We start from the raw sequence: 16,244 nt of genomic DNA, 5'->3' as shown, positions 1-16,244 counted from the left end.
TTAACCAGCACCTAGGACTAATTTACCTTTCATCGCTCCTTTTATCAACCAGGTTGCCAATTTTTCTTTGAAATTTTTATTAGGAATGACGTCTATTGCGTGAATTAGCTTCACATCAGCGAGATGTCGTTGTTCTAAATCTCCACTGCGATATGCGAGATCGTGATAGTAGCATGCGTTATCGATGGCATTTACTGGTTCTTCACCAGGATTTGGCTGATTATTATTATTAAGTCTTATATCTAATCTTGTGCCAGGTCCGCAGTAATTATATCCTGGCAAATGTTTCTCTCCGGGATATTTTGCCCAAGGCAATCCTGGTAGATTTTTCATGGAGGCGGCAATGTCTCCTCCGGTTCTTCTATTTTTTTTTTAACGAATCTAAATTTGCTTGTTCCACAAACAGCACATTCACCTCTGATTGCATTCCTGTTGTTGCGCGTGACAACTTCGATTGGATTTAGCGTGGCAGTTCGAGTGCGACACTTAACACAATATGAATCCATAATATTCTAATAACATGAATGTAATTGATTTTTCAGCCACGAAAAAACGCGAACAAGTGAAACACGTCGACGCACTACCAAATTCGATTAGAATGATAATCATCGGACCGTCGGGATCTGGAAAAACGCAGTTGTTGCTAAATTTGATAATGAGATGGCTAAAATGGGATAAATTATATTTGATTGCGCCATCTGTAGATGATCAGCGATGTTATCAAGTACTAAAGGAATTTAGTGATAATACTGAGGATGGCACAATAGAATTTATCACGGACATCAATGAGGCTCCATCAGTAGAAAGTTTAGACGGTGATACTAATAATCTTGTTGTTTTCGACGATGTGATGCTGGATAAGCAAACTAACCCAGCTAGGATATTCTCGCGTGGCCGACACAAGAACACCGATGTGATTTACGTGACGCAGCGATATACGCAAATTCCGAAGGTAATTAGAGATAATTGTAATATTTTATCAGTTTTCAATGGCGTTGATACTCACACGCTGAGGAATATTCATCAAACTTGGTGCAATGGCGACATGGACATAAATAAGTTTAAAAATTTCTTTAGTCACGCTCAGGCAACTCCGCACGGTTTTGTCACGATTAATCTTCATGATCCGCGTAGTAGATATCGAGTTGGTCTTGATCAAATTTACTCATAAAATTGCAGCCCAAATTTGCAATCACAAACAAATTTTACAATATCCCCCCCCCAAAAAAGATGCATTTTTTTTTATGCCCGAAAATGCAATTTGGGGGGAAATTTTGCGGATTATTTTGCGTAGGAGGCTTTATTTCTGCTTTCTGAGGCTTCTACGGATAAATGTTCGGTGGGAGGGTTAATTCGGTCTGTGCCAGGGGGTCTGTAGAACTTCCCTGCTGCTTCAACTCATTGTTAACATGAGTGTGTGTTGGGCCCATTCCCACTCACGAAAGCCCTTCATTCAGGTCGTTAGAGACGTATAGTCCTACGACCTGACGGATAAATTAGCAGTTCTCCTTGAGTACGTAAACGCCTGGGGGATGTGGCACTAATTCCATCCCCCAGGAACATTTAACATCCCGCTGTGCGGGAATAAACCCGTCGCACATGCCCTTCTGGGCGCACGCGACGTAAATCCAATCAATCAACCAATCAAACGATTTGTTTACGTTTCCAAATAAGGCCTCAATGTCCTTATATGGCACACAAACAAACGAGGCTGAGAACGGAAGTAATCATTATTTGAACTAATATTGCGGACGATCTAAACGAAAATATCGGATAAAAAAGGTAAACGAGATTTTACAACTATTTCTACAATGGTTTTCGATACTTCCGGTATTAAAAAAGAGGACTACTCAATTTATTGGAATAAGGATATGTTCAAATTGTTGATATTATGCTAAAAGAGAGCCGGGTGTGATTCACACCCGGCTAGCTCCATTGACACGTTTATGCTCATGTTAGTACCCTGTCCACGAGGTAGGAGTAAGGGTACTAATATTAGTACTAGGATGTAGCTTGTCTTTATTGAACTACTGCTAAATATAGGTACAAAAAGAAAGAAAGAAAAAAGAACATGGTTGATGGCTGTCAAATCATTGTTCCTGAATTTGGGTACGTTTTGACATGGGTACGTTTCGGTCTGGGTACGTTTTTACTTGGGTACGTTTCGCTTTGAAGTAGTTAACCAATGAATTGAAATAAATGAGAAATCTCAATTCAGATTTTTAGTTAAAAATGTCAAAAATTAAAGTAAAAATAACACCATTTTGTAGTAAGTTTAAAAAAAATTCATTATATTTATCAGCATTTTAATTTTCGATTCTTATTAATATTTTTCCTTTATTCCGGTAATTCCTGTTGTTAATTTCTTCCGGTAAATAGAGCTACTCCGAGTTTGTGAAGAATTTTGCGGAAGATTTAGGATCAGTTGTCGCCACGTTGAAAAACTGATATAATATGATAGAGAGGGTCCAATGTCAAAACGGGTCATAGGGGTAATCTGAGATATTTATGGCACTCTGTATGATTTTTTTTGTCCGCTCACATTATTGTTTTTTTCTTTTCTTCTCAACATCAAGCTCGCGTCGAGCACCTGTGCTCACACTTATGATTATAATATAGTAGATTCACTTTGTATCTTGACTTTTACAAAATTCACATTTTTGATTATTTAAATCTAATTCCACGTTTCTCTGGAATTCAAATTAATTTCAATATATGTGTTAAGAAATACGATGTGAAAAGATGCAATTTTACTTGTGCACAAATCGCTGGTGCACATAAGCCTACGACTCCGAGACATTTGGCGACACAACGTTGTAACATGGTGAAGTTGCTTCAACGTCTACATCTGTGCAGTTTGGATAAATATCTCGAAATAGGTGATAATGGATTCTTAAGGAGTCTACAGTATTTCAGTTCCTAGAAAAGGGTGAATATGAAGGCATGTAATACAGTCACCACCTAGTCCTACAATGTAAGACATCGTACATGTTGGTTTAGCTACGATGTCGTAGCCTCAACTTGATATTGTTGTGGTTGAGGTACGAGTAAGGGTACTAATATTAGTACTAATGTTGGTTTTGTTTTAGTGCTATCCCTAAATATAAATATCAGCGTCAGGGTCTTACATGTAGGACTAAATCACACCATTTTGGTTAATTCTGCGCAATGATACATCATTTCTGTAAGCATTGGATCATGTGTCATTTTGGGTTAAAAAAATCCATTTTGTATCAAGAAAGACCGATCATACTTTAATTAAGAAAAGTGATATTCATAAAGTGTACAAAAATATCCCATATTTCAACTCGAAATGCATATGATTATGACAGTATAATTTCTAAATGTCAGCATGAAGAACCACTCCATGACCTTCTTGAACCTGTAACCCAGAAAATCCTATTTACTATGTATCTTTTACAACCATACAAATAAATACATTATATAAAAGATGTAAATGTATACCTTAAAAAAATTCTGCATCTTAAATTTTCTTAATCCATATTTCCAGTTTTGCAAGAAGTTGTTTCATGCATACAAAATCATCTACCCTACGTATCAACTTCCCACTATAGCAGGATTCTCAAGAAATTCCTGACATATAGTCTGTTTCTAAATTCTTTAGTAATTTTTCCCTATAAACAAGACGTTGTAAACACATTACATCCTATTCATTGTTGTTTCTCTTCCACATAATAGCTTATTTTTTTAATATAAAATATTGAACATTACTAATGTTTTTACAAGATCGGTTTAGCTTGTGTAATATCTCTTGCCATTTATTGACATTTTTACGTTGAATGTAGTAAACCTAGCTATAAATCTGACCTAATTACTTGACTGAATGGCTGACAGAAACAGTCCAAAGTAATTTATTTAATTTCTTAGCCCGATGGATGAACATTACATCTTTTCAAATCTGTGCGCAGAATAGGAAGACATATCACGAGTTATGAAAACACAGGGGTGGTATCTGTGTGTCCAAAATTAATATTTATTTGAACAGAATATTCTGGTGACAATTTCCTCATTTCAAATGGTAAGCAATGCAGTATTTTATTTTCGTCAATCGGTTGAATTCGGCATGCGTTTTGCTTCAGTATTGGATACGGAAACCTTAGGTGCGCAGAAATGCCCGACAGCATTGCATATGTAGAATTAGTCCCACAATGTAAGATACTTCCCTGATCTTTATATTTTTGGGTGCAAACCCAAAACATAAATATCAGGGGAATGTTTTCTGCTGTAGGACTGTTGTAGATCGGACCCTAGTCCGAACTTTTCACATTCTTTTTTCTAGCTCTGCAATTAATTCAACAATGTAAGACATCCACACCAATATTTGATGATGGGTTGAACAAAAAACAAATATCAGGGTAGACGGCTTACGTTATGGGACTAGTCGTTTCTGAACAGAGATGTTTCATAGCCAGTATTTCTAAATATGCTAAATTTTATTTTCTTTTAACGTTAGTTGCATTTAATTGTGAGTGTTTATTATTACAGATTTGTTAAAAATGGAAAGATGTCTGATTTTAAAATAGGTGAAAGTACAATAAACTATAAATTCAGTAAAGTATTAAATGAGTCGATCTTAAGTATTAACGTGCATAAAAAGAATAAGTATAATGTTTAAGACTACAAATAGAGCAGAACAGCCTAATGTACCGGTTTTTCAAAATAATGAAATAGAAGAGTAATTACCATAAGTGATAAATATAGTTAAAACATTTCCAAAGAATGTGTGAAATTAAATTAAAAAAACATCTTTGAATTTACAGGATTGTTTGTTAAATTGACAGGCCAAGTCAGTTGATACAATTGCAAAATGAATTTGACATTCAAATCATCAAACAAATGGAAAAGTAAATGATACACCTTGAATTATAAAAATTGTTGCTGGTAAATATTCATCATTTAAATATAATTGCAGATTTCAGTTACATTTGGAAAAAAAGCTAAATGCAACACACCTTTGTAATAGCAGTTTACTTGAAATTTCCAGTAGCATCAGAAAATAATTACTAACTGATGTTGCAGAGTACAAAATACAATATGTATCTTTTATATTGCACTTGTATAACATGGTTTAAACATTATGATCCTGAAGTATATTTACTTAGCTAATTTCATTTTTTTCTGACAAAAAGGAGTGCCAGTGGTCAGTATGGTTGACTGCAGAGTCTGTTTGAAAATGTATTTTATGTTCAGATATTCACAAAACAATATTCTTAATCAAGTCTTCCGACGTTTCATCTCATTTTTTCTTGACAGGAATCATCTGGACAGAAAGAAAAGCAATAATTTTGTGTTAATGTCTACATATTTGGTCAATGACTGGATCTCTTATTTCATAAACAACACAGCTGGTTTTACAGAGACTTAACATTTCTAAAACTTCTAGGGCACATTTAATTCCTTAAAATTTAATGACAAAATGTAATGGCTTTTGTGATTGAATTTTGTCATAATAAAAGATTGATGTAAAAAATTATTCAAGATTGTGTAAAATAAAAGAATAACAGCAACAGCAAGTCAGTTATTGATTTATTTAATTTATTTCTTTTACAGAAGCTGACAAGCTGTGACTCCTTTGTCCTTTCCCTGTGACTGAACTCTTTGTGATCATATCCGTCTCCTTACCACCAGTAGCATCCTATACAGTATTTGATCCAAACTTCGCTTTCCAAGAATGACCAAGCAATATAACACTGCTACAAGTCAGCACGAGGATGACTTCCTCGTAATGTCAATGGATAGTTCCAGATTCATCCCTGCCACAAAAGCCATCCTAGTTAAACATGAAGAGGGCAAGGAGTCTAGTAGAGGTCTCAAGGATGTTCGAGTTTTATCATTTTTAACGCTTTGGTACTTCTTCAGCTTTTGTACCCTATTTCTGAACAAGTACATCCTGTCATCCTTGAAAGCAGATCCTACATTATTGGGTAAGTCAAATTATGTTGAATTAGAAATACATTATTTCTATATGATTTAGCTCAGGAGGTCCACAAAGTTGTCAGGAATATTGTGATATCCTTCAGTTTTCCATTTACTCCGACTCTCTCCATAGCTCTATCTCCTCCATAAACTTAATAGAGAAGTTGCCTATATGTTACTGGTCTGGTAGCTAGGTATAATATTTTGACTACTTTCTTGGGTTCTCTATGAGGAGGTTAAAAGTTGAATATGCAAAATTTGCAAATCCAGTAGCATTTTTTATATATTTTTCTTATCAGATTTTATAAATGCAGCCATAGAAAAACATGTACTGTTTGTCACAAATTTTGGGTTATGGCCCCATAGGTGCTGGTCATGGTGGGGTGGGGTGGGGTTCAAGGTCCATGTATGGGAGGAATATTTTGATGATATCCCACCCAGTCACATTATCCTGACGCCAGGCCGACCAGTCCTAACACTAACTTCTTAATGCTGCGCACCTAGTGAGGCAGCTGTTTGTACCATTTTTAAAAGTCGTTGATATGACTCTGCTGGTTTCAAACCGACATATTTGTACCCAGTAAGCACGAAATGAAATGGTGTGTGCTTGGTTAATTTAAACACTGGGATTATTAAACTTAAGATAACATGGATTTGAGCTGACAGTGAGGAATATTAAAATAAAATTGACAAAAGATCAAACTCGTATTGTTAGGGAATATTGTTTTTAATAATTGTTTTATTGGATTGTGTTATTTCCAGGGGCAGTACAGATTATGATGACAACAACATTGGGTTTTCTACAGATGTATCTTCCACTTGGATTTTACAAGCCAGTGAAACGTGAGGGCAAACCCAAACATTTCTGGAGGAATATGATCCTTGTTGGGACAATGAGGTATTTTGGATGCCACTCAGATTTAAAAAAAAAAAATTCGAAAATATTAATGTTTTTAAAGCAACCACTTCAAAGGCCATTTCATTGGTATCCCTCTGCAGGCTCAGGGTGGAGGGTGGTGGTGTAGAAAAGGCTAGATGTGCTCTCCGGAATGTCAGAAGAGGCTACAGATGTCTCGGATGTTTTAAAAAAATGGGTGGTGTTTAATAAAAAGTCAGACTTTGTATTATTATAATTGTACCTGTGTTTTAACTTTATCTTTGTCTGATTTGGTTTCTGTGGATAACTGAATAACTAATTTTACTCAGTGCTGAATAGCCCATCTTTGCTAGCCACAGGTCCTCAGTCTAATAAATCGTACTCGCTGAAGTCAACATAGACCCAAAAATATGCCTTGAAGATGAGATTTCCATTCTGATTTCTAGGTTTTCTTAAAAGATTTCATTAGTGTTGATTATTATTACACCGAAAATGTAAATCTATAAGTAGTCACAACACTCATTGCTCATTTCTGAAGTGGGTATAGTAACCAAAATAGATAATTTCATACAGTTTTATAGTCATCTGGAAAAATCAGTAGTTAATGACTACTTTGGCTGTCACAAACAGTAACACAGTCATGGTCATTATTAAAGAGGATGATAATCTCATTATTGCAACCTTTTCTCAGTCTAGGTTAATGGGTACAAGAATTTTTCTGATTCACTCCATGGAAACCGAGACAAATGAAAGCATTCTGAGCTACAAACGACTTTGGAAACTTGACTAAACTTGTTATAAACCTTGAATATGCAGTCCTGTTGCCATAATGAATAATATGCAACACAAGACGATGATAATACCATTTTGTTGGCCTATGAAAATGGCAGAGAGTATAATGTATTGCCCATTGGTCTGTCTGTTACCATTTCTCTTTCGGATCAATAACTTTAGCTTTGCACCAGCAGCCTTTACCATGGATGACTTACACTCAAGATAAGGAAAATGCCTTATTCTATTTGGGGTCAGGGCCACTATGATTAAAAGTAGCAAAGTGACTTCTGTGCAGTAAATCAGTTCTACATCACCAACCTGTACTAAACTTGGTGGATTGCTTGTACTTGGGGTAAGGAAAATGCCTTCTCAGTTGGAGGTCAAGGCTCAGAGTCACCAATCATAAAGAAGAAATGTAGTTTCCACAACAATTTTAGTTCAGCATCACATATCTCTCGATTGTGGGGCCTTGAGGACTATTATAAATGGGGCTCATGTTTGAGATACCATTCATAGTACATTTGCACATTTGTTTTACTTTTCAAGAAAGGCAAATCCACAAAGTTACTGCAAAGATTGGTATGCACACTTAACATTTAAGTTTATTCTACTGATATATTTATTTCACTTAATTTTGGTTACTAAGTCAGGCCCAGGGAGGCCAAGTGGTCTAAAGTGCTCGTCTTTACCTATCAGTGTCATCTCACCTATGTCTGTGTGGATTTGATTCTCATGCTCGGCCAATATGGGTATGTCAGATGGCGGATTGCAAGTAGCTTCCCATGGGTCAGTGGTTCTTATTGGGGTTTTCCCATTTTCTTCTGGCTACTAAGTCAGGCCCAGGGTGGCCAAGTGGTCTAAAGTGTTAATCTTTACCTATCACCGTCATCTCACCTCTGTCCATATGGATTCGATTCTCAGGCTTGGCCAGTATGGGTATGTCAGACAGTGGCTTGCCAGTAGCTTCCCATGGGTCAGTGGTTCTTATTGGGGTTTTCCCAGGTTCTTCCTGCACCACTTATACTAGTTACTATGTATAGCCTATATTGTGCTGAGAAATGGCGTTAAAACCAAAACAATAAGTTACTAAGTCTTATTATCTTTTTGCAGGTTTTCTACTGTAGTTCTAGGACTAGTGGCTCTGAAGTTTGTTGCCGTGTCTTTTACAGAGACTGTGAAAAGTTCTGCTCCTTTATTTACTGTCTTTATTTCACGACTATTGACATGGGAGATAACTGGGATCTACACATTTATGTCACTGATTCCAGTTATGGGTGGACTTGCATTGTGTTCAGCATTTGAGCTGAGTTTCAATATACAAGGATTTGCTGCAGCTTTGGCAACAAATTTAATAGAGTGGTGAGTGATACATTTCTACTTATCTCTCGTACTCAGATGGCCTTTATAAATTTTGCTTTCTTTAATAGAAAACACATGGCAAATTAAAAAAAGTCTTAACATATGGCAGATTAAATCAGTGTAGAATGATGCAGGGCATGCGAGTTCTACTTTAAGTTCTTTTGTAGAATCCATGAGAGGAATGCAGTTTGAGGAGTGAGTGTGTGTGATTTGGATTTTTAACGTAGCTTTTAAACAAATTCAGTCATATCGCTATGATGTCTGCAGTGTGGCAGTCTATAGTGATGTCTAGCACTGGGGCATCATGCTGCAGACATGTAGAATGATGTCCCACCCAGTCACATTATCCTGACACCAGGTTAACCAGTCCTAACACTAACCGCTTCATGCTGTGCACCTAGCAAGGCAGCTGTTAGTACCATTTTTATAAGTCTTTGGTATAACTTGGCCAGGGTTCAAACCCAAGACCTCCTGCATTCAAGGCAGATGCTTTAACCACTAGGCCACTGGAGCAGTTGTAATACGAGGAAAGAATGTAGTAAAAGTCATTGTATGGTACTGTAGACATTGAAAAACTAGTGCCAGTTGAACACTCTTCCTATTATCCATGGAGACAACCAAATTACATTCCATTAGAATATTTAATGGTCTTTCACCACTAAAAATGATTTATGCTTTACTCAACATTAATTTGTTAGAATGTGTAGAAAAAATTATAAATGTTCAAAATACATGTATGCAAGGATTTGGTCTCATTTCATAACAGACAAACTTTTACATGACATACATCATATTCTGCTTAATTTAATAATTCCAAATTGCTTCTTAATGTAGACAGTATGACCCCTGACCTAATGCATAAAGAATAATTGTGGTGGCCATTATAAGAGGAGGATAAATTAGGAAAACATCAATAATTTTCAGTCATATATGAGTTAATTGCTTGGATTCTTATTTTCAATTTTGTCATTATATCACTGGAATGTTTATCTAACATTCTACATTATCAAATTTGTCATTATATCACTGGAATGTTTATCTAACATTATACATTGTCAAATTTGTCATTATATCACTGGAATGTTTATCTAACATTCTACATTGTCAAATTTGTCATTATATCACTGGAATGTTTATCTAACATTCTACATTGTCAATTTTGTCATTATATCACTGGAATGTTTATCTAACATTATACATTGTCAAATTTGTCATTATATCACTGGAATGTTTATCTAACATTATACATTGTCAAATTTGTCATTATATCACTGGAATGTTTATCTAACATTCTACATTGTCAAATTTGTCATTATATCACTGGAATGTTTATCTAACATTCTACATTGTCAAATTTGTCATTATATCACTGGAATGTTTATCTAACATTATACATTGTCAAATTTGTCATTATATCACTGGAATGTTTATCTAACATTATACATTGTCAATTTTGTCATTATATCACTGGAATGTTTATCTAACATTATACATTGTCAAATTTGTCATTATATCACTGGAATGTTTATCTAACATTCTACATTGTCAAATTTGTCATTATATCACTGGAATGTTTATCTAACATTCTACATTGTCAAATTTGTCATTATATCACTGGAATGTTTATCTAACATTCTACATTGTCAAATTTGTCATTATATCACTGGAATGTTTATCTAACATTCTACATTGTCAATTTTGTCATTATATCACTGGAATGTTTATCTAACATTCTACATTGTCAAATTTGTCATTATATCACTGGAATGTTTATCTAACATTCTACATTGTCAATTTTGTCATTATATCACTGGAATGTTTATCTAACATTCTACATTGTCAAATTTGTCATTATATCACTGGAATGTTTATCTAACATTCTACATTGTCAAATTTGTCATTATATCACTGGAATGTTTATCTAACATTCTACATTGTCAAATTTGTCATTATATCACTGGAATGTTTATCTAACATTCTACATTGTCAAATTTGTCATTATATCACTGGAATGTTTATCTAACATTCTACATTGTCAAATTTGTCATTATATCACTGGAATGTTTATCTAACATTCTACATTGTCAAATTTGTCATTATATCACTGGAATGTTTATCTAACATTATACATTGTCAAATTTGTCATTATATCACTGGAATGTTTATCTAACATTCTACATTGTCAAATTTGTCATTATATCACTGGAATGTTTATCTAACATTCTACATTGTCAAATTTGTCATTATATCACTGGAATGTTTATCTAACATTCTACATTATCAAATTTGTCATATCACTGGAATGTTTATCTAACATTCTACATTGTCAAATTTGTCATTATATCACTGGAATGTTTATCTAACATTCTACATTATCAAATTTGTCTCTTTTCAGCTTACAGAATGTTTATTCAAAAATGTTGATGAGTGGTGAAAAATATAAATATAGGTAAGTACAGATATATATATGGGGGCCCCCAGTGGTCTAAAGTGCTCTCCGTTACAGATCACTGCCATCTCACCTCTGTCTGCATGGGTTCGAGTCTCGGATTCGGCCAATGTTGGTATGTGAGAAAGCTTGCCAGTAACTTCTTGTGGGTCGGTGGTCCTTTCCAGGGTTTTCCTGGATTCTTCCTTTGCCATTAATGCTGGCCACCATGCATAGCCTATCGTGTGCTGAAAAATGTTGTTAAACCCCACAACAACAACAGCAACAGATATATATGTTATGAAAAGTTAATAACAGATTAATTTTGCCTTTAGCAGCCTGAATTCCACACTAAATGGCTTTGGTTCCAGCAGCCTGAATTCCACACCAAATGACCCTGGTTACAGCAGCTTAACAAACACACAATCAAAACAATTAGAGAACAGCTAGTCTAAGACAAAGTTTCACAAAGACCAAAAGTAATCACATTGTTTTGTTTGTCCAAGTGTCCACCACCATTTTTTTTTCTGCAGATTTTTGTTTACCAGAGATAACTAGCAATTATCAGTAAGCTCAACAGGCTGATGGCAATAAGAACCCAAGAATCAGTTGTCCCTCTTTCGTGGACATTTGCTGACCAGTGAACAAATTTTGCTTGTATTCAAGCAACTTTAAAACCTATACAGAAAAAAACATATTTATTAAATTCAGTCTTGTGAGCTTGGTGTAGGATGACAAAGCAAACAAGAGTGATTCAGCCAGTTCTTGAAAAGTTGCCTGTACTGAAACTTCCAGTCATTTCATTCTAATGCAGTTATTTCCAGAAAAGGCAACATGATGTGCAGTTTATTACTTTAGTTTGGTTCACCTGTTGAGGAGACCCATGCAGTAGTTTGGAGTGGGTTTCATAGCACCTGCCTCCTGGAGAGGGCATACCTGTACTTCATTTGTACATTCTTAGTTAATGATTTTATTTAGCTCAGGTTTTTCTTAAACACTGTATGTAAATACTGTTACACCCGGAATCATGAAACTTTGTTAGAGGATTCATGTTGATGAGTACTATATGCTTACCACATCCACAAATAGTAGATCACCGAGTCATATTTCATGTTTCAAGGATTTTGGTTAAATTGTACTTTATTTCTCCAGTTTTGTTAATGCTAGAATCATCAAACTTGATTGTATTCATCTCTGTTAGTTCCGCAAACCTAAAGCAAAAAGATCACTGTGACCTGCATTTCACATTTACTGGGTTAAATTAAGTTTCTTTTGTGCTTAGCTCATTATCAAATAGATTTTTAGAACCATGTATATATGCATGTATACCTAGAATCTTCGCTGTAACCTGTCTTTCACACTTAATTGACTTGCATTCAGTCTCAAGTGTTGTTCATGCTAGAATCATAAAACTAGCCCATTGAATGCATCTCTATCAGTACCACACCCTTACAACACAAGTAACTGTGACCTACATTTTACTGGCAAATTGTAGCTCATGACCATATGGGTTTTACTGTTATACCAGGAATCATGAAACTTTGTGATTATGTATCTTCCTTGAGTACTAAACCAGCATACACACACCCACTGACCAGTATTTTATGCTTTACTGACTTTGGTCTCTTTCTTATTTTTTGTTCATACTTGAACCATTAAACTAAATGAACTTTTAGTACAATACCAACATTTTTTTAAAAAAATGTCACTGTGAACTATATTGCATATTTTGCTGGCTTAGATTATAATGCATTTTAAAAAATGAGATGTTCCTCATGATCAGGATGGTTACTTTGAATGTTGCACATACTATCTTATCTAGATAAATGATAATTGATGAAAGGAGGTGATGATAAGCACTGCTCCTACATTTCATTAGTAGGTCATTATAGCCCATATTTTATGCTTCTTTGGGTTGGTTCACGTTTTTGTTTGATGTTCATTTCTCATGCAGTGTTCATGCTAGAAACATGAAATTGAGTATGATATACATTTATTACCACACCCCTGCAACCAAGATAAAGTAATAACAGACAGTGCTCCAATCTTTTCTTTCCCCTCAACAGTCTCAATACGTGTTGAAATTTGCATTGATTAGCAGAGGTATGTGAATTCATGTCTGTCTTTCTGTATGTACATATATGTATATACAGCAACATATCCATTTATGATTATTTTAATCTAATTTTGGGGAGCACTTTTTATATTTGCAGGCCAGCTGAACTTCAGTTTTACACCAGTGTCGCTTCTCTGATGGTGCAGATTCCTGTGTCTTTCTTCATGATTGACTTCCTGTATGCCAAGAAAACCCTTGATGTAAAAATGCTCATAGCTCTGATTTTAAATGGAACCTCCTTCCATTGTCAGAGTATATCAGCCTACATATTGATGGGATATATATCCCCAGTCACACACAGGTAAATGTTAATCAGAAATGACTAGCTAATATCATTCATTATGCAAGTTACATTCATGCCAGATGATTAGCAAAATCTGAGATAAAACTTTGTTTTTATTTGTAAGAGTGTATGGGACCAAGAAAACTTGAATCTTACACCAGCAGATGTGTTAATCAGTGTTTTTTCTACAAATAGTACTAAATAAACTGTATGATCATAACATTTAGAAATGGCTCAATTGCTGACAGGTTTTTCTTTGCATATTTAAACTGAAAAATCTATTTGGTGAAGATTTAAGCTGTTATGCCTGTGCGTGTGTGTGAGAGAGAGAGAGAGAGATTTCCATTATTGTGTTACATGCACTTTTACTAACCTTCTAAATTATTTTAATAACATTCTCAACTTAAGTCAAAGCTTTCATTTTAGGTTTCCTCATGCAATATACACATCATCTTGCTTTTCTTGTATCTTGAACAAAAGCAGGCACTTTAAAATCAGATATGAATGTTAAAGAGCTGTAGCTATTACATTTTTTTACCTTGTGTAAAACCATAAAGTTTTTGTTACTGGCCAGTTCAGGATCATCAGCAAAGTTTCTTTCAAGTCACCAGAGTGATCTGGAATATTACTGTTAGGAGCAGTATTGAAGTTAAGATTCCTCTTTGAAAACAATGTGTTGAAATACATGCAGGAAAGATAGCCATCTGTGATGTGAGTAAAGACCATCAAGTTTGTGAAACATGGTAGAAAGTGGGGAGCACATTTACACTTTGCACATATTGCTAACACCATACTGACATTAATTATTGTAGAGTATATGACATCTGTTGATATAGTAACAACACTCTTGATCAATACAATGCATGAGTAATTGCAAACACCATATTGACATTAATCATTCTGGAGTGTACAACATCCATTGACGTAGTAAGAAAACTCTTCATCCATACAACATATGAGTACAAAGCTCAATCTTCAACTAATGAACCTGTTGAAACATTGTTAAACCAAGCTGTGAATTCAAAGCTTAAGTGATGTTTTGGCTATTTCATTGCAGAGTATATTCTGCCATTTACAGTAGCAGCTGGTTTTTAGATCTTTTTGTTTGTCTGGCGATGACAGTACAAAATGCTATGTCTACCAGCTAGTTTCATTTGTAAGTTTATGAAATGCTTGAAAGAAACAGGAAATTTTTTTTTTAATTTTCTACAAGCTCATATATGACTAAATGACTTAATCTCAATTGTACAACATCACCAAGTCGTGCACGCCCATACTCTTGGGACCTCAAACTCACTTTTTGAAACAAAAAAAAACAAATGTAGCTCTGTCTGTAAAGTTGGCAGGTATGAAACCTCTCATTATTTCTGTCAGTAATAAATGAAGAAGTGTGTGTAAAAGTAATTTTGGACTGGTTTTCTGTTTCAGAAAGCTTTGTTCATGAGTAAAAACCCCAAATCTGAAAACTGATTTGGTGCACACAAGTTATTGGCAAATTTATTGCATGGCTGAGCTTCATCATTACTGTTCTTATAGTACCATCACTTCCTTCCTTGTACCTTTAGTACAATAACTGAAATGCTAGATTTCTGAGAATGCATTGTTACATTTACCATTTTCATTCATTCCTTTACAGAAAGTAGAACTATGTCTAAACAGAATCACAGACCTTTGCCAGACAATTGACATAAATAGCCAGGGATAATTACAAAAATGAGAATGTTCCGATTTTGTGAAACAGTGGTTATATTATTTTTGTGATGAGCTTGTGTTATTGGGTAGTGAAACTCGCAATTTTACCAATGGTGCCACACCGTATCAATTTTTTTAGGTAAGACTGTTTTGTAGACTCTTTATTAAGTTAACTCCCTTTGTATGATGATCAGAATAACTTATTTTGAATGTTACTGTCATTTCAGTGTGGCAAATACCGTGAAGCGGGCTTTTTTGATCTGGATATCTGTGATTGTGTTTGGAAATCCTGTAACATTCTTTAGTGGACTTGGGACAATCATTGTGACTGTCGGAGTCCTTTGTTATATAAAGGCCAAAGAATATGACAGTATACGTCTAGTTAACCAGGCCAAGATTGAATCACAAGAAGTTAGAGTAGAAAATGGAAGCAGAAGATGATAGACTGTCTACAGTATAGATCTTCAGTTTGAAATCGTCATATATACTCACTTGTACATTGATCTTTGGTTTTAAATCATCATATATACTCACTTATGTGTCCAACTACAAACAAAATAGGCCCAGGTCTGCCAGTGATGGCAAGTATACATAGTAAATGTGTTGTATATTTTAGTCTAACATGTGTGTAGTTATTGTACTTAATAATTTTATTTTTCTTATGCCAGTCTTTTGGCTGGTAATTTGTTCTCCACATTTATTAGAGCTTTTATATATACAGTCATAGTGACTGTTGGGAATCAATTATTTTTGTTTTTAATAAAATGGGTGATTACTG

At 34.8% G+C, this 16,244-nt stretch overlaps 1 protein-coding gene across 4 annotated transcripts; it reads left to right on the top strand.

Moving 5' to 3' along the window:
* Positions 1 to 1,579: 1,579 nt before the first annotated feature.
* LOC149782278 (solute carrier family 35 member E2A-like) lies at positions 1,580 to 16,244 on the top strand. 4 transcript variants are annotated; one of them, XM_089933658.1, is made up of 7 exons: positions 1,580 to 1,782; positions 5,572 to 5,945; positions 6,700 to 6,835; positions 8,699 to 8,947; positions 11,343 to 11,396; positions 13,589 to 13,792; positions 15,694 to 16,244. In XM_089933658.1, exons 2-7 carry the CDS (start codon positions 5,693 to 5,695, stop codon positions 15,905 to 15,907), a joined length of 1,110 nt encoding a protein of 369 aa, XP_089789784.1. In that variant the 5' UTR covers positions 1,580 to 1,782; positions 5,572 to 5,692; the 3' UTR covers positions 15,908 to 16,244. The 4 variants fall into 4 exon arrangements, with proteins under 4 accessions (XP_089789784.1, XP_089789782.1, XP_089789786.1 ...); XM_089933656.1 differs by lacking the exon at positions 1,580 to 1,782 and adding an exon at positions 2,397 to 2,492; XM_089933660.1 differs by lacking the exon at positions 1,580 to 1,782 and adding an exon at positions 2,537 to 2,879.

The sequence above is a fragment of the Sinohyriopsis cumingii genome, chromosome 15, assembly GCF_028554795.1.
Source record: "Sinohyriopsis cumingii isolate HCF-2022 chromosome 15, ASM2855479v2, whole genome shotgun sequence".
NCBI lineage: Eukaryota > Metazoa > Mollusca > Bivalvia > Unionida > Unionidae > Sinohyriopsis > Sinohyriopsis cumingii.
The sequence above is the reverse complement of the archived record's forward strand: the minus strand, read 5'-3'. Positions and strand labels throughout refer to the sequence as shown.